This window comes from Prenolepis imparis, unplaced genomic scaffold, assembly GCF_030444845.1.
Source record: "Prenolepis imparis isolate NDT839.2.m4 unplaced genomic scaffold, iyPreImpa1.0 SCAF_7, whole genome shotgun sequence".
NCBI classification, from domain to species: Eukaryota; Metazoa; Arthropoda; class Insecta; order Hymenoptera; family Formicidae; genus Prenolepis; species Prenolepis imparis.
The window spans coordinates 1024360-1043946 of NW_028141165.1; the positions used below are offsets into that span (position 1 = coordinate 1024360).

Sequence of the window (19587 nt, forward strand, 5' to 3'; positions counted from 1 at the left end):
CGCAAAAAAATGCCGCATAATACAGATATAATACAGATGTATTAAATGTATTTACCTGCACGACAGGTGGTGCTCCGTTCTCCGAAGTAGACTGCTCCGAACTTTGTACAGTTGTTTTTGTGCAAACACTGGTAGGTTCCTTCCCGGATTTCGATAAAGTCACAGTTGATGATAGAAATTCCTTCTTCGTGGACGTTGTCGAGGAATGCGTGACGGACGACGACGTTTTCGTTAGCACCTGACTCTCGCCACCGCCTTCGTGACATGTTTTCTCGCTTGAGAATTGCTTATCGCTACTGCTTGCAGGATGCATTATGTCTGCAGGATAATGTGGAACTAACTCGAGCACTTTTTCGATTTTACTTGCACTCTGCCTCACCGATCCACTATCTAAAATTTAATCAGTTATGTCAATAAAGTAATTATACATTCTTCTGATGCGCGGCTAATGATAAAATACATTTTGGCAGACATTCAGCAATTAAAAAAAAATAGTACGTTCGATTCATGTTACTAAAGACTATCGAATCGATATTATTATAAAAAATTGTTGTAATTATTACTTTTATTTCAATATTTCAGCTATTTATTCTGTCTGATTTTAAACAATAATTAATAAAGTCAAATAAATAAAAATTGACAACTGAATTACTTTCGTGAAATTAATTATGTTTTATTTTAATGGACACATATAACATGTACACTTTGTATATAAATTTAAGATATTGGAAATAAAGAGTACTGGAGCGTACCAAACGCACAGTCGAAGTGCTCTCAGAGAAGTAACGAAATACTTTGCCTACGATCCACGACAGAAATAGTATCGTTCACCTAGTAATAGGTGAATCGAGCACTCGGCTGCGATATATAACCCCGGACCATCGTCCCAATTTATCGTTGTCACTCTACACTTTTATTGAGTGTGCGTGCATATTATGCATGACATCCAATAAACGATGTTAATTTATATTCTTTCATACATATAGCTACTTATATCTTTTTTATTAATTGGGAACATTAATAAGACCAAAAAGCACGCACAACTGGACTATATCGTAATTTTTGAAGAAAATTTTTGTATATATAATTATATAGTTGAATAAAATATTCTGATTTTATATATTAATAATCTGATCTCTTAGGAGATCCGAAAACTGAATTTGTGTCTGAATTTTTGTAAATTATAAAGATAATATTTGCGTACGCAAAATTATTCGATGAAACAGATATCAAGCAGAGAACGATGCTCTCTCTGCTATAAAAAAGCATTTGTATTCTTTAAAGTTGGCAACTCAGGACCAGACTATGCGCTGAGTATTCGTATCGATAAAAATAACACGGTTTCTGCGTGCATATAACGAGAGAAAGAGAGACAGATGAAGAGAAGAAGTATATGTGTGCGTGTGTGTGAGAGATTCCATCGTTTTTGAAATATTTTTTAAATTTTTTTTGAAATATCATTCCAGTTTTCTCTCTTGAGATTCTCATACCTATACTTGATGCTTTAACATTCTGCGCGCAAAAGCGAGGGGGAGCGTAAATTTATATATTCAGGTCACGCTATAAATGCAATATACATATGTATATGAAAGTGGTCACAAAGTATATATACATGCGTATTAGCAATGTCAAAGTAAAAGCATATAATATTTTTAAAATACAAACATTAAATGCTATTAAATTTCAGAGCATGCAGTTGACATTAATCTGCCTTCTCTCAATTGTCTATTTTCTCATCGAACGTCTATTCTGTCTGTCATTCGCTGAGAATCTCGAATAAGATACATTTGACTGGGTAAGGAGTATTAATAACTTGTGACACTGTTGTGCACTCTTTGCAACATTATTTTCAAGATCGTAGAAAAGAATAATAAGTAACCAGTGATACACTTAATTTTATTATATATAAAAAGCGTAATTAGTAAAAAAATTAATAGAATAAGTAAAAATGTGTATACAACATTTACTTACCAATTTCCACTTTAGCACTGCAAATCGCTTTACCAGCCGCGTTTTCCGCTACACAGGAAATCGTGCCGACATGCGCATCTCCGACCTCAGGGATTGTTAAAACTTGCCGATCTCCGCTAACGGAAACTAGGAAATCTTTTCCATGAACCGGCCGATCATTAAACAACCACTGAATCTGCAAAAAAACATTCACTAATAAAATTTATTGCTGTCAATTAATCAAGGGTAATAAAAGACACATTGAACACGCATATAAAGAAAAATTGTCAGTCTTCCTATATTCGACAATTTATATTTTTTGATAGGGAGGCAAATGCTAGCAAAGTTCATAGTACCTGATAAGAACACACGGTGTTTCGCACCGCGTCGAAAGTTCCACCTTACACTGCGCGACGCGACTGCAATCGCGGCTTTGAGATATATATTGTTCGCGTTTAAATATAACTCGTCGGGGGTAGCGAAATTTTATTCTTGCCCCGTTCTGACAGGCCGGCCAACCTCTCATCTAGACGTTGTTTACACAGTCCACGCAAATTTCAAACAGCCCACGATTTCAAAAGTCACGATTTCAGTCAAATAATTTCTCTCACTTACGTTTATTGTATACGAGACTTGAAGTAAGCTTGCGCGTAAATACAAACCTGTACGATATTTTATTGGATCTATTTATATATGTTTGACTTCGCTTATGTTTATTAACAATCTATCTCGATTATAATTATAAAAAAAATTAATTTTCTCGCTAAACACACACTCTACTTAATATTTCACTCTTTAACTTTTCTTCGTACAATATTTATAAAAGTATTTATAAAACTTAATTTTTGTTAAGAAATCGGATGCATGGTAATATAATCTTTTTAATGTAACTAATTAATCAATGGAATATAAAAGATTTTTTTTCGTATGCAAAATTCTTTCGATAAATTCAATAAAATGCGATTTTTGAAAAGAAAATATTTTATTATATATGAAATTTATATATACCTTAGGAGAAGGTTTACCGATGACGATGCATTCAAACTTTGTCGAAATGCCTTCGGGTATTTTTTTATCCTCGAATACTTCCTTGAACGTTGGCCGAATCAATTTTTCTTCCATTTGTATAAATTCTTCGTTTCTCTTAAAATCACCGAGCGATTTCACAACCAGTCTAGCAAAAGCTTTCGCCTCATCGTGTATATTTATGGCCTTTGCCACGTAATTGCCTTTGTCTTCCGGTATCGTTGACAAAATTTTCAAAAGTCCTGTTCCATCTTCCTTCTTCTCGATCTGTGTGTGAGGCAGTTATATAAATATTATAAATATTTATTGAATGTTAAATACAAGATATTGTTTGATCTATGCCAAATATAATACTTGCCAGAATTCTTTCGCTATGAGTAACTTCACCGTCATCCGAATACCACCTCAGATCAGGTTTAGGTTCTCCAGTCACGGCACATTCGAAAATCGCATCTTCGCCTTCAGCTACAAGCAAATCTGTCGGAAGTCTTACAAACTTTGGCGCGGAACCTTCAACAAAGGTTTCTCCCGCTTTCTGTACTCGATCGCCTTCATTCGAGATGTGAGCAGCTGTAAATAAAAATTAAAACATTAATGTAAAATATTAAATTTCTAATTGCTTACAATTTTAAAAGAATACAGTCGTACGTACGTGTAATTGTTAATGTACACTGACTAGAAGCTTCACCGCCAGAATTAATGGCGACTACTTTATATACACCGGCGTCATCCAAAAAAGCTTCATGAATAACTAGTGAACATCTGTCACCTTGAAAGAGTAACTGAAAGTCCGACGACTCTTTCACGGGTTGTTCGCCGTGATACCAAATCACCTAGAGAATCATCGAGTCGATTGAAAAAGAAATTGCTAGACAAATAATTTGACGAATAAACAAGTTTACCTCTGGTTCAGGCTGACCTATAATCACGCAATCTAATCTAGCCGATCGTCCCTCTTGTATCTTGAGATCCAGCAGAGATAATTGAAACTTCGGAATTATCGGTTCGATATCGCTACAAATAATATCAGATTCGCTGGTTTCGTGGGGTAAACGTCCTTTCACGGAAACGGTGCAAGACGCAGTGGCCTCTCCGACTTCGTTCCTGGCAATCACCGTGTAACATCCGGCATCCTTCAGAAATGCTTCCGTGATGACCAGGCTTGTTCGTGCACCATCCGTTTGAATCTGAAAAAATATTAAATATAATAATTACACAGTTCTGCTAAATCATGATTTTAAATCTCACCATTTACCTTATGATATCTAGTTTCTTCAATCGGCTTTCCATCATGAGTCCAGCTTAATTCGGGAATTGGTTCTCCTTTAGCTTCGCATTCTAATTTCACCCTTTGCCCTATCCTGACCATAGCATTTGACAACGGTGTCACAAAGTACGGTTTCTTGGTGGAAATTTGCGCGGCTGAAATCAATGTCTACATAAATAAGGAGAAAAGCACGTGATTTTTTTTTCTCTCTCTTATTTTTTTCTTTCTCACTCGCTCTTTTAGTAGATAACAAAGTGATTGTCTTACGTTCCACGTCTAAAGAAGCAGTAGTAGATGATTGTCCCCATCGATTCATTGCTTTACAGGTATACAAGGCTTTATCCTCCAAGAAAACTTCATCGAACTTCAAAATAGCTTCCCCATTATTAAAAGTGATGACATAATCTGGGGAATTGTCAATGTTGATGTCATTCTTATACCACTGCACCGTTGGAAGAGGATTTCCCTGAACGGTGCATTCTAATCTATGTGAGCTTCCTTCTCTCGCGGAAGAGGGTTGCAGTTCTTTCACAAAAACGGGAGCGCTCGGTTGCTCCTCAGTGACAGTTTCTAAAATTAAGAATTTTAAATTGTTATTATATACAAAATAAAACGCAGACAATAATATATAAACTAATAGCAAATCAAACCTGCGACAGTAAGGGTAGCTGATGTTTCGACCGAGCCGCGAATATTAAATGCGCGGCAAGTGTACTTTGCGGAATCCTCAGCGAATGTCTCTTCTATTTTCAAAGTACAAATGCCGTCTGTATAAGTCGTTACGTAGTCCGGATTATTCAAAATTGATATTCCGTCTTTGTACCAAACTATTTCAGGCGTCGGCTGACCAATCAAGCGACACTCGAAACTGAATTCCTTGCCTTCCTGAACCGTCGCATCACTTAAAGGAACTGTGAATTCCGGAGCCAATAAAACTACTTCGTCAACTTGCGCGTCTTCAGCGTGATCGCGCATTTCGCGATGTATTTCCTCGGATACAAGATTTCTGGGCGGACTAGCTTCCTTTTGAATAATCGGAACATTTTTCTCGACTTCCATCTATAAATATAATAAATATAAGTTACGATTGCAAAATTGTAATAATCAAAATACACCGCTTACATTACCTTCTGAAGAATGTGAATCTCTTTGGTTGTCACGGCGGAAGTAATGGTTTCTTCAACTATTGTCTCCTCGGTTTGAGCAGAGACAGAATGAGAAGGAGCGGGAGGGGCAATTTTTCGTACTTCCTCCTCTTTCAACTTTCTCGCCTCTATCGCAGCTTTGTCCAAGGTTTCAGCGGCAAGCTGTTCCGCAAGTTTCCTCGCATTTTCAGCTTCCACTCTGGCAGCTTCCACCGCGGCCATTTCTATTTTAGCAGCCTGTAATTTCTTGTCAGCTTCCAGCTTCTCGATTCGCAGCCTCTCACGCAGATCCTCGGCATTTTGTAAATTTTGACTCAGAGTACGCAATTCGGAAGAAACGACTGCGAAAGAATCTAACATTTGTCGATTCTCTACGACCACTTCATTGAATTGCGGGAGTCTGTCGGTACCTGAAACATTATATTGCAAATAAAATTCTGCGTACATCTTTTCTCTTGTTTATAAATGTAATGTTGCTTACCAAAAACTACTGTCGATAATCGTTTGAGCTCTTCGATCCTCTTCTCTTGTTGTTCTTCACCCGGTTTTATATAAGCGTCGATCTCTCGCATTAAATCTGTAGCTTCTTCAGGCACTTTCACGGTTGTTGCCTTACGTGCAACAATTACCAAGAGTTTGCTACCTTCCCTAAACCATTGTTTTGCTTCCTCCAAAAGTACGAAATATTCGATACTTAAGTTTAGCCGTTTCTTGGTATTTTTAACGCAATTCCTCAGATGATCCCATCTGTTTCGCAAAGACAAAATGTCATCTGTCATTTGTGGCGTTAACGGAACGATCGTTTCGTCCGTTTTTTTCACAAATATCTCAATTCTTTCCTCCAAAGTCTGATAACAAAAAATATAAATTAGCAAAAAGATCCACTCAAGTTTTTGTGCGAAATTACTTTAACTTACTATTATAGTTTGTTCAAACTGTTCAAAAGCAGCCAGTGTCGCTCTCGATCCCGACAAATTGTCGCCAATTTTTTCGTCCGTGTTTTTTAATTGCTCGCTCAAGTCGCGCAAATCCGAATTAATCTTTTCGATATCCTCTCTAAAGATGCAAATTCGTCGATGTCTCTCGAGACGACTTGACGTTTCGATTTGTAACGATTCGAACTCGACGACCACGAAATCTATACCGCGTTTTAGTTTTTCGACATCTTGCATCGCTGAATCTAACGGTTCCTGCAGTCTAATATTATCGATTATTTCTTCAGATTTTGTATGTACTCGTAGCAAAGATTCCGCAATAGACGTTTTCAATATGTCGAATTCGTTTAATGCGCTATCTACATCAATGGATCTTGTAAGACTTAACACACGTTCAATTTCTTGCTTTGCTTGAGCAATTTTACGCTCAATCTAAAAAAGTGACGAAATAATTTATATACATGTAAATCACATGAGTTGTAACATATTCAAAAATCGATTTCTTACCTCCTCGAGATTCTGAAAGATGGAGATTAAAGAGTCGAGTAGTGTATCATAATTCTTGGCGACAGTATTTATCTTTTCGTACATTTGCACAAGTCTTTCTGAAATCTGCTCGGTTGTTTTAACTTCACCTATAATTTAATTAATTTTTTAACTAAACAAATCTCATTAGATGCAACACGTAATGTAATATATTTTAATTACCTCTTTCGACGAATACTCGAAAGCTTTTGATTCTGATATCCAATTCCTGAAGAGCCGTGTTTAACTCGGATAAAATGCGTAGTCTTATATCCTTTAAATTATCCAGAATATCGGCTATTCTAGAGGATCGTGTTGTAATCACTGGATACAATGTTGTCTCAAGTTTTGTAATCCAAGCTAATGTCTATATAAACCAAACAGAGCAATAATAATTAAAATAAGAGAAAAGATTTCCAAGTGACGGAAATATTTTATATTTTTCTCCAGGCATGTTTCATTTTATAATTGTCAAATGCAAAGTAAATTAAAATTAATTCGACGCAAATAAATTTAATACATATTCAAGGTAAAATGTAATATAAAATTTAATAATATAAATTGAAAATCACACACCTTTGTGCTTTCTTCGACTTTTCGCTCGCATTCAATTCGCCTCTGTCTCGTAATTTCGATAGTAGTCTGCCATTTTTCCCATGATTCTGTCACAACCAATTGTCGATTGGCAAATTTCTCCAAAAGAGTCTGGACACACAGGCAAGCTCGCGATATATCGAGATAAGAGTCATCAATCTATGAAAGAAGAATTTGAATATAATTTTTATATTTCTTCAAAGATCTCTTTACATTATTAATGTTAAGCTTTTTTTTTTTAATGCGAAAGCATTATTTATAAGTTACTTACATCGCCAGTTTCATCGAGAAACGCTTTTGCACGACTATCGAGTTTCTTGTAAAGAGGCTCAAGAGACTTCCATCTTCTTTCCAGTTCATCGATTCTGGTCTCATCTAATGTAACTTCACACTTTTTCAAATCGTTATCGATAGAATCCATTTCATTGGTCAAATCTTCGATAATCTCGTGAAACTGTATGTAAAGTGTACCCAAATCGATTCTTTTCAGCACCGTAATTTTTGTTTTTGCCCATTGGTCTTCAAGATTTTTTATTTTAGATCGCAATTCGTATTTCTGTGTCTCATCCAGGCGTTCTATGATTGGAAGAATCTCCAATTCTAAATGATCCACTTCCTCGCTCTTATTCTCTAGATCGGAGAGTAATTGACAATGAACTCGACGAAAATCACATGCCATTGTCAGATCGCTGCCCATGTCTTGATGCCCGTGCAAAAAGGCTTCAGCGATACTCGTCAGCCAAGACCGTAAGGCGTCGTGCTTATCTAAGAATGTAGCGAGCATCCTCGAAATTTCCAGACTCTCCTCTTTATGAGCGGTACACCGTTCCATCAAACGAATCTTGCGACTTTCCAATTCTTCTACAGTATTTCTTATACCCTAAATATAATATATACGTTTAACATTATATCGCTCACTCACTTTACATATATATTTTTAGATAAAATGTAAAAATAAAGATACAAAAAATAAAGTCTGCATATAATAAAAAATTAATATACGAATGATTTATACAATTGTATTTTCTCAGTGTACAATACGGGCTGTCTTATAAGAACGAAGAGAAACCTCTCACTGGCAGCTTGACTTAATGCGCGCGATAATAAATACGCAACGATTAATTATCAGATTTAATTAATCGATGATCTGACCTCGGCACCGGGCGCTCCTCTTCCCGTGACATCCAGTAGTGCATATCCTTCCGATAAGGGCTTTGAAGTCACATCTTCTATCGTAGTCACAGTTTGTGCATGAAAACGTGCGAGTTGCGCGGAATAAGGAGGATGCTCCGTCGTCATTAATTGAATTTCTAATTGATCCAATTTTGTGATAGCCTATGCATATTGTATAATATTCACAATTAAACTTGAATTGACAAATGCAACTTAATAAAGTTATGTGCTATATACTACTTAATTGACTAAATTCTACCTAAAAAAGAAATTTAAAAAGGATGAATTTGAAAATATTCACCGATCGTGCAAGATCGAAAAAGATCATCGCTCTATTCAACAGTGTATTATACTGATCCAAGTCGTTGACATAATCGGCGGCGACGCTAAGAATCGCGTACGCCTGTTCGGTCGCTTGTTCACCAGCAAAGTGTCCCGATGACACTAATCGTTCGGTCGACTTAGTTATTTTAATGGCTCTATCTTGAAATTCCTGATAAAAAATTAAAATAATCGATGTATAGTAATATTATTACATAACATATGTACGTATCACAATCACTCATGTGAGATTAAACGTATCCAATTATATATCTTTAGCGATATTAACAAAACTATTTCTTTTTGTAGATACCTTTGCTTCGGCTTGCAATTTCTTTAGTTCAAAGAGAAGCAGTTCGGCACTAGATGCAGAATCTCCTAATTGATCACAGCTGCTAGTTAACGCGGCGATTCTGTCATTGAGAATTTCTTCAAGATCGCGAAGATCGGTCGCGAGCAACGCGAGAGCGAGACATTGTTCCAATTGAGTCTTTCTACTGCGGAAAGACATCTCGATCAGCCGCCTTCTGTCGTGAAGCTCCTCCAGCCACCTTTCAACTCGCAGCACGGCTAAAAATGTAACACTCGTAAATCTTTGACTTCCGAGCTAGCCGACTTGATTCGATAAGTACAAAATAATATATATTATTCGCGAATCTCCAATTAAACACACCGTGATTAGCTTCGTCTTTAATTGTATCCGGCCTGGAGTCTAAGGTGCCTTCGTTCGCCAATTCTTTAAGTCTATCCAACAACGTCTTGCCTTCTCGCAACGCACCCATCAGCGCTTCCAGCACATCTTTGCGGAGATCCTGGATCTTGGATAGAAAACTTTTCACCGCTTCGATCTCGATCGGCAGTAACGTGTCATTACATGCCATTTCCAACGCATCCATACTCTCTTTACATTCTGTCGCTCGACTAGAAGGAATCGGTTTTGTTGAATAATCAATGTATAATCAGCGCGCGAATTACACATAATTAATTAATTATACATTGCTGTACCATTGAAATAAAACGTTTCGGTCAAGTATCTCCTTACGACGTTCTAAAAGTTGATTTACATCGTGCCACGCTTGACCCAATGTCTCTGCCATGGCCGCGTATACTTCCGCTTTTGATCTCTCGGTCGCAATTAATTGATCAGCCTGCCGTAACAATTCTTCCACCGGGCTTTGCTTGTTCTGATGATAAAATTTTTTAATCAACGGAGAAGGTGACTTTAAGCAAAGCTTAATTAATGCTTATTTTAATGTGACTTCCGCATATAAACGCGAAATGCAGTTTAGATAAAGTTGAAAACTTTACCTGTAATCGATGTAATACTTGGTCGTGCGCGTTCGAGAGTTCCGTAGCTTCTTTTACAGAAGCACCGAGTCTCGTTAATTCTGGTTGTAGCTCGAGTATTTTCAGCTTCAGCCATTCTCCACTCTGGACAAACGGCAGTAACAAAATTGAAAATTTTCCGCGACAATATAAACGATACAATATAGTTAAGCAGTGAATGTCGTTAGATATATCGCTCGCTTTCTATTGAACCGTTTTGATCATGTGATCAAAATATTATATCCTTTAATTAATTAAAGCAGAATATTATATCCAATATTATATAATTAATTACAATTATACAATATAAACGACAAAAGAAAATCTTAAGAAATATTCGCTCATCATATAAAAAAAATTCTCAAATTTTGAGATTATCTGTAACAACAATTAATATATAATTTCGTAAATTAAATTTAAAATCGAGGTCTATGTCCCCTCCAGTATTATAAAAAAAAAGAATGGAGAAAAAAAGGGAGAAGACACAGACAGTGAGAAGACAGAGATCGGCCCCCAGTTCATCGACCTCATGTGGTTGGGCCACAGAAAGGAGCAAGTTATGTTTCCATTTTCATCTTTGGCACACTGCCGAATATCCACGTTTGGATTGACCAGTTCTCTCTTCTGGTATCGCCATATGTCGGTAAGACAAAATTGTTTCCTTTTTTATCTCAACATTCATACCTAAGATATGCAGTCTTTCCTGGTCATCTTTTTCAAAGATAGTGAAATAGCTGTGACGATAAGGAAACGCAATTACTGAAATGCTCGAACACGCGTTAGCTGAAAACGCGCATACAAAATATTACGTCGTCTAATCGATAAATAAGAAAAATACGACTCGCATGATTCGCGCAATTCAAGTGAAAGCGAATCTTACAGCCAGCGGCTCAAATTGAACATGATCCCGTAAAGTCATGCGTACATAACTGGTATGTCCAAACATGGCCATATTCGAGAATATTTGAGAGAATGAGCCGTACAACTCGAATCAAGACTAAATGTAAGACGGAAGACTCGGCAGAATTTCAAGTAGAAAAAATCGACGCGATGAGAATAATTAAATTAATCGTGTTACTTGTTCCATTTTCTCAAAAAAAAAAAAAAATAATAATAATTTACATAAGAAATTATTTAATAAATCTGATAACGCAATAAGAAACGTTTAGGAAAATCGGATGATTAACGATAAAATCTTGGCAGATAAAACTGCGTCGTAGAAAAATTTCACGTGTCCAGGGTCTCGCGCCTTTTTCTCCTTTTTCGGATGTAGAAGCCAGAGTATCGTTAGATCGTAGATACGATATATTGGGAAAGGTGCGGTAAAAGGAAGAATCGTGCCGCGAGTCAAGCCGGGCCGGATTGGGCCCGGGCCGCCTCGAGCCGTCTCTCGCATAATACCGGTTTGTTAGATTATACGAGAGTATATACGCGGATCCACGCCATATAAGAGATCTCTTTGGTTCGATACGACCTCACAGATCACTCGGTCTATTTATCGATTTATCGATTTATCTATTTACCGTCTTGCAGAATTCCTTCTACACAGTTTAGTACAATTTAAGTCATATACACATTGAAAGAGACATTCATATAAATAGTCTCTCTTTCGTCGAATCGTATGCAAAATTAAACATCTAATTAAAAACATACTTGATGTTATCACCTCATATATCTTAACCATCTTCGCTGAAAAGGTATTCGAAACAATAAAGAAATGTATCAATTAACACGTGACTTTATACGCTTAAAATATAAAATGCGTTTCGAATTTTACGATCGTGATTTTAAGATCGAGATGGGTGTATCTGATCATGGTGGCGTGTAATGGGAGTTACTGTACCTAGCGGTTAAATTTATCCTTCGTGGAGTTTCGGGAGACTCGTTTTGCTCAGCGGATACCTAAAACGCTTACGGTTTCGAGAGGACTCGGAAATAGCTGTAGACCGAAGCAACCGAATCCCAAAATATCTTACACCATAGCGTTATGTACGAGATATCCCGGCGAAAGATTTTATCCTTTATCAAAAACTACGTTATCTACGTAAAGATCCTGCGTTGAACTCTTCGAGGAGAAATCGTTAAATAATTTTTCGCACATATACTTTTTCTAAAATTTGAATTTAAATTTAAACATGATGAAAGAAGGAAGATCACGCATAGAAATAGAAAATATAAATGACAGTCGTTTAAAGTGACAGCATGACATATCCTTACTTGAAGCAGAGCGATTACTACACGCGTTTCTCCGCTTTGCACAGCTATGGTGCTTATAGTGGTAGTTGGAGGGATGGTTCGTTGCGGCGTTTCCTCGTTTCTTCGCATCATCATTCCTGAATTCATCTCGTCGGATTCTTCGGGATGCGCGCGTGCCTCCATCGAGTCAGGACCATCCACCATCATTATTAATAGTCTTATCTCACGTGCGATACCAAGACGTTTCGGATCTGAACGTCAATCGATTAGAGGCGATTGCCAATTACGTTTGCGGGGATATAATTATGTCGTAAAATTATATGCTAACACCGAGTAAAGATACATATGTATGTTACAAATTGAGCAATTAGATCGACGGACAAATTGCCAAAAAATTAACAAGACAATATTACGCCATACAATGATATCATACGGTTTTGACTGCACAGTGACTTCAATGCCTGGTGCTAAATATATCATAGTGACGTATGCCGATCTAAAACGCGACACAATAAACATCTTGCTCATCGATATTCTCAAGAAGATAGAGAGAGATTTCACTGGTGAAAAATTATATATTTTACAGTTGGCACGGAGTTATCTTCCCTAATTGACGTTATTTTTGGCACTTGGCCAAAGATGCTGATGCGAAAATTCCGCGAATATACGACGTGGAGAACGATTGTGTCTATCGTACGACAAATGAAAGAATATTATGCAAGACATTTTTTTATATACTTGATTTTTGCTCTATTTGCAACAATTTCTTAAAATAGAAAATATTAAAGGAATTTATATTCCTAATAATCTTGTTAAGATATTTCGATTGCGCGAAAAGTCATATTTTTAATCAATTTTTTAACTCATAGTTACAATCAATTAAAGAGATGCAGTCTTGCATACTGAAATGTTTGCATTCGCACTTTTTGACTTTTTATATAAAGTATAAATATTGACGCGTGTTTATACTTTATATAAATATCTTTATACGATGACGTCATCTACACGGACAGACAAATGGTAGAATAAAACCGGACTGACTGGTAGCGTTCTTTCAACAAGTACATCATGGTGAGAATCATGACCGAAGATGATTCGGTAAGATATTATACTGCAAAATTTTTTATATATTTTGAAAGAATATTTTAATTTATATGAATAAATTTCTATTGTTTATATCAGAGAATTATACTCAATTATATTTGCGCGCCGATAGTTTGACCAGCTTATATTGTAGAAAATCTCTGATCATTATTAATATCCGATAGTAGTGGCATTCGCGTTTAATTATATAAATTATCTGATTATAACTTAAATTAATGGAAATATTTGACAGATTTTTATATTATTAGTTTAAATAGTTTAAGTTAAAAAAAATCTGCAAAAAAGTCTCGCTCATTTTTCTCAGTAGATTGAAAATTTATAGTCCTCGACAGTGACATTTCAACAAGATATATTTAGTGCGGCGCACTCCGAGTTACAAGAACAATTTTCTAGATATATAACGGAGTCTCTAAATGTCTCTCTTCTTTTTGGCATAAATCTCTACTTGGCAATCACCTATATAAATTATCTGATTATAACTTAAATTAATGGAAATATTTGACAGATTTTTATATTATTAGTTTAAATAGTTTAAGTTAAAAAAAATCTGCAAAAAAGTCTCGCTCATTTTTCTCAGTAGATTGAAAATTTATAGTCCTCGACAGTGACATTTCAACAAGATATTTTTAGTGCGGCGCACTCCGAGTTACAAGAACAATTTTCTAGATATATAACGGAGTCTCTAAATGTCTCTCTTCTTTTTGGCATAAATCTCTACTTGGCAATCACCTAAAATCAATTCAGGCGTTCAGGCGGCGTTAATAGCAATAATGACGACAACAACGGCAGAAACACTCGCGTGACACATGTCACGAGTGTATCACGTCACCAGCCGATCGGTTGCAGTAACCAGCCGAACCGAGACTGAACCGGCATGCCGCGACGCGGTCTCTGGTTAAGCCTCCTCCCGGCCGGTCGCCTCCCGCTCACCTTCGTCGCGCTGGTCGAGCACGATCTCTATAGAGCGGATCTGTACAGCGCCGACCAGCGTTGAACGAAAGTGGAGCGATCGTAAACGAAAGAAGGTCGTAATAAAACGGTCACCCGATATATCTTCAAATAGGTGTCCCGTCAGGAAGATTTTATTTAATATATTCATTTTTATTTTAAAAAAAATTAACAAACATCAATTCATGCGATATACATACATAGCGGAAAAAGAAATTCCTGTAAGAATGTATTACACGAAACTTTGACTTGCAAAGCGTAACAAGTGTGTGGTTAATGATGCAGTTTCTTCTTCATTCTTTTGATCATGCGGATGCGCAATATGGCATATGATATATTCTCGAAATAAATTATAATCCATGCATAGGAATGTCTTTTTTTGGACAAAATCATTAATTCTGCGTCAGGTTACATTTACTCATTTTCGACATAATATTTGTCTTCATCAAAGCTGCAAATAATTTTGGACCATAAGGATTAAATGGGTAGTGATATAGCTATATTTAATGCAATATATCAAGCTTAAAAATATTTAAATAATTGCAAATCACACTAAACACATGTCAAGTAGCTTAATTGTGTTAGGAGATGACAAACGAGAAGTTTAGTTGATCATGACTGCTACTCATAAAATTTACAAGAGAATTCGATGATTGCAACTGCATTTGCGCGAACAATCAACAAACTTTCTCTGTCAATCATAAAAAAAGAATATTGTGATCCAAAACTCACCTTTCTCGCTCTTTCGAGAAATTCTTCGCCTTCCAAATTGTCATCTTTTTTTATCGGTGACATGTCGATTCCGCTATCCTCGTGATGTCGTAAAAGATCCTGCGAGGATATATCTTCATACTCTTTCAAATTAGAACGCAAACTCTCATTCAGCGTATGATCTCGGATCTTCGTGAGTTTCGTTGCAATATATTGATCCGATTGGATCTTCTTCGGGTATTTGCTGATATATTTCTCAGATTCTTCTATTGAAAAATTAAAAGACAAGCTAGTAGATACAATAATAAATTTACATAATTGTTCTGTGTGAATTATTAGACTAAAATACTGACTGTGCTGAGATAAATCAAGATCACGATGAACATCGTCCGTCCTTTCGTGAGATTCCTCTGGTAGCACACGTTCTATATTTTGAAATTCCTTCGCGTCGATATGTTGTCGATGATCTTGCACGATATTAGATGTTAATTTGTAAGAGGCTACGTTCAATCGAATATCATGCGACACGCGTAAAATAGTCGTCTCGGTTACTTCTTTTACAATTCTGCCTGATCTCTCCTGCAAAAAAATCATATGACTTATAACAAGTTCTATAATTCAATTTCCAAAATAATCATGCAAGTTATTCGCAATCTGATATACAAAGTCAAATAAAAATTGACATAAAACTAACTTTGAAAAACAATTTTCTTTCTCGAGATTTGTTTCGTCAATCAAATTATGTTACATACGTCAGTGATTTTGTCCATCGTTTCAATCTGTGTTGTTGGTTTTATTTCATCGGTAGCGCAAATATTTGACGTTGCTTCGGCAAATTTCAGCGTCTGGTTTTCTTCGCCCAGGGCAGAAACAAGAGGTTCTGCGGTGGTTGTTACTTTAGACGTTTCGGTCCACCTATAAATATATTCGAATATTTAGAGCTGATGAAAGATGTTGTTAAAATTTTCAAATGTTTAGATTCAATTTTGATTACGGATTTAAAATGATTAAATGTTTGCATAAATACCAAGTAGAATCGAGATTCGTCACGGGTGCCGTTGCAGAAAGATCTTCACATTCCGGTGTTACAAAAGATTCGCTCCTAGAACGCGGAGGTGGTGTCGTTGAGCATTCAGTCGCTGTTGTATAACCCTCCACATTGCATTCTTCTGTCATACTTTCGCTGCGAGGATTTTCAGTAAGTTCCTACAAAAATAAAAATATTTTAATAACACTTTCAAGTATTTTTAAGTGAGAAAGGTGAACAGATAGATATCTGCCACAATTGATATTAAAACATGATAACATACCTTGATGCCGGAATCTTTATTCGATGTTTCGACATCCTCTGTGGAATGTGAACTGAGAATAGGAAGTGAATTCTCGTCGGATCTCTCCGCCATAGGAGCTACGGACTTGGCTATCACAACCGTAGTTTCCGAAGACGCTGGATGCATTTGAACAATTGCAGACGCAGCCGAAGCTGTCGCACTCGAAGCCGGTGTGGTCGCGATAGAAGTCGTACGGATGGGCGTGACTGAGGGCGATATAGCAGATATCGAGAGCAAGGACGAAGAGGAAGACGTCACAGCGGTAGGAATAGATATCGGTCGAGTTCTAGCTCCGGCTTCGCACAGTCTCGCATCCAGTTTTTCCGCAAGACACGTAACTTCCGCCAATTTCGCCGAGATAGCTTCCACAGCTGTCAGATTACTGGTGAGGATTGAAGTATCCTCGGTTTCCGACATTCTAAAAGAGAGAGATGGATATTTGTTAGTCGAATCGATATTCTATAAATAGAATTGTTTTTCCCAGACTTCTAAAAAAAATCCTGGAAGGTTGTTTAGCATCTACAATTTCAGTGAGTTTTATGAGTTACACACGGAAACAGTTGTTTTCTCCCAATGTGTTACTCTTACGACTTCCTTGCAATTGTGCAAAATAGAAATGTTATAACTATACGAACTATAAGCCATTTTATTCGCACATGTATATCGGCTTCGCAATATTTATTTTATTTCCCCCATACTAGTAGATGCAATCTAAAATCGGGGCCATGATTGAATTAGAAATAGCACATCGTTAAGGAAACATCTGTGGATTACGTAATTGATAGTTGACAGTGAGTGCATCGACAGTACGTCGACACATATGGTCTCTGCGATTTGGGGCAAAGTTCTAATTTCGTAGAACACACTCGTTCTACGCAGAATCCAATTGCTATAGGTTAAATTTCAAGAATTTTAAAGATAATTTTTATTCAAAAAATTTGTTAAAAAACACTATATAATTATTATGATATAAATATGACGGATATAATTCTCTGAGGTACACAATACGATGAATGATTCTTCACAACACAAGCCAAAATATTATCGAAGCGAGATTCGCATTACCAGTCGAGTTTTAGATTACAATGTGACCATGGAAAGAAGCCAACAAATTGTGGAACGCAATTCCTCGTTATACGTATAAACATATTTTAATAATATTCAGTATTCATTCACACAGCGCTAAAAGTGTTAGTGATAATAAAATTTATAAATCATATTACATAAAAATATAAGCTTAAAAGAAAATATTGCCGAATGATATTTTTTATCAGAGGCCTCTAAATATCTGCCTGTCAATTGGCGATATGAGAACCGATTATGTATTAAATCAAACAGGAGGGTTAACTAAAATAAAAGTAAAAACATAAAATAAAAGAAACGACAATTAATCTTTACATAAACGTAATCGAGCATGAACATTATGACATGTCAGTTATTTTACTGCGAACTTACATGTACCGTTCCTAGATTACAGGAGCTATCTCAACGAGAGCCAACCATGGACTGACACACCGTCTCTGTTAAACACGTAGGCGTTCGAGCAAACGTATTACCGCTCTTACTAGTTCTACTTATTCTTTTCTTCTAGTTATAGTTTATAAATAAAGAGATAAATGAAAAAAAAGTTTAATATAAAAAAATTTCAGCATCTATTTATGTTCTATATTGCTATATCTTGTTTTTTTTTATTGTGCATGATATTTCTTTTACTAGTTTATCTCAATACCTTGTCCTTCGCGTGTAATGTATATTACAATAATTTAAACTACTCTTTTATTTTAGATATTTAAATTAAAGATAGGGGTTTCTTAATGCCATAACTATGCTAATGCGAGACCGCGCTGCGATTTCTCGTCGTACTTACGGTTGCTGATAAAGAGGCTCTTTTAATCTCGTCTTGAGGAGGCGACCGAGCCTCACCATCCGACCAACCTCCAATAAAAGTTTCTCTCGATTATCAAGGATGTCTCTTATGTCTGTTCTGATACGCGATTTCACTGTTGCATCCTCGTCTTTTGCACCACGATATAAGATTGTCACTGTTTCCACCAAGTTTTGCAATCTGGTACAGTGCTTTAAACAGATTAAAGAGAAAGTTTATAGAAGACACACAGCTACGTGACATGCAAAATAATGATTTTTTGTCCTAGTGAAATAGCCTCAACTACTTTCATATTGTTGCATTTTTATTTGATATTACTTCACGTTTGCGTACATCTTCAACGTTCCTGTGAAAGACAGCGCATACTCGCAACCTGGTTAGCTGCTCCTGACTAACGGATCGAAACTGCCGCCAAGCTTGTCGCAATCTCGAGAAGATACCAGCGTTGCTCTCTAAAGATATTCTGCAAGATAATCTCAGCACTCGCGCGCCGTTCACCAACTGACCACCGTACTCATAAGTTCCCTGTAAATATTTATTTCGATACATTGCACTCAAATTCTACAGAAATTGCACTTAAATTCTGCACAAATCGGGAGAGCCCTCGCTTCATTATATCGCACTAATCATATGTTTTACCTTCGCAGTTTCCTGAAAGGATTGATGCTCTTCTTTCTGCGATTGTATTTCTTTTGTGTTACATCCAACTTCCATATGATTCTGAAGTAGTACGTCAAATAGATCGTTCAACCATTCAACGGCCTGAAAAAATCGTATTTTATATCGTATCCTTTTATATCTTTTTTTTAATTATTTTTTTTACGTTACGTCTTATTTTGTGCTCACTTGTTCGGCATCGCTCTCGTACATATGTATCAAGGCTACTTGTTTCAACGACAACTTTTGCAATTCCACGCTATCGTTAAAGATATTTTTCCTGGCGTTTGTTGCGTCTAATATATCTTTTATGTTAACGATATCTTCGTTGTAATTCACGCAAATTTCTCGTCCAAGCGCGTCCTTCACTGGCATAGAGAGAATGTCCGACAATTTTTCGCCTTCTTTTACGAGTTCGCGCTCTAAACTGTCTGAAAAATTATTCAAGCGTGTTGAATAAAAAACTGAACAAAAATATTAATATCTGACGAGT

The 19587-nt window shown here is 36.4% G+C and overlaps 1 protein-coding gene across 7 annotated transcripts in view; it reads right to left on the reverse strand.

The window, feature by feature from the left end:
- The window catches only part of LOC145938110 (uncharacterized), a 32350-nt gene that overhangs the window by 10046 nt on the left and 2717 nt on the right, over positions 1–19587 (reverse strand). For 5 of the 7 annotated variants that reach the window (XM_083041514.1, XM_083041511.1, XM_083041507.1 and 2 more), the window contains 31 exons: positions 19284–19525; positions 19077–19199; positions 18771–18962; positions 18420–18628; positions 16532–16970; positions 16249–16427; positions 15974–16136; positions 15575–15800; positions 15243–15487; positions 10245–10367; positions 9942–10120; positions 9610–9857; positions 9250–9506; positions 8917–9108; positions 8595–8777; positions 7714–8322; positions 7425–7601; positions 7032–7215; positions 6831–6958; positions 6306–6755; positions 5870–6236; positions 5371–5798; positions 4894–5302; positions 4511–4813; positions 4232–4398; positions 3879–4163; positions 3629–3809; positions 3335–3546; positions 2959–3243; positions 1972–2146; positions 56–390 (listed from right to left, as the gene is read on the reverse strand). In XM_083041514.1, the coding sequence (XP_082897640.1) occupies positions 56–390; positions 1972–2146; positions 2959–3243; positions 3335–3546; positions 3629–3809; positions 3879–4163; positions 4232–4398; positions 4511–4813; positions 4894–5302; positions 5371–5798; positions 5870–6236; positions 6306–6755; positions 6831–6958; positions 7032–7215; positions 7425–7601; positions 7714–8322; positions 8595–8777; positions 8917–9108; positions 9250–9506; positions 9610–9857; positions 9942–10120; positions 10245–10367; positions 15243–15487; positions 15575–15800; positions 15974–16136; positions 16249–16427; positions 16532–16970; positions 18420–18628; positions 18771–18962; positions 19077–19199; positions 19284–19525 (7895 nt within the window). Of the gene's footprint in view, positions 1–55; positions 391–1971; positions 2147–2958; positions 3244–3334; positions 3547–3628; positions 3810–3878; positions 4164–4231; positions 4399–4510; positions 4814–4893; positions 5303–5370; positions 5799–5869; positions 6237–6305; positions 6756–6830; positions 6959–7031; positions 7216–7424; positions 7602–7713; positions 8323–8594; positions 8778–8916; positions 9109–9249; positions 9507–9609; positions 9858–9941; positions 10121–10244; positions 10368–15242; positions 15488–15574; positions 15801–15973; positions 16137–16248; positions 16428–16531; positions 16971–18007; positions 18092–18419; positions 18629–18770; positions 18963–19076; positions 19200–19283; positions 19526–19587 lie in introns of those variants that run through there. The other 2 variants (XM_083041508.1, XM_083041512.1) reach the window with 2 other exon arrangements.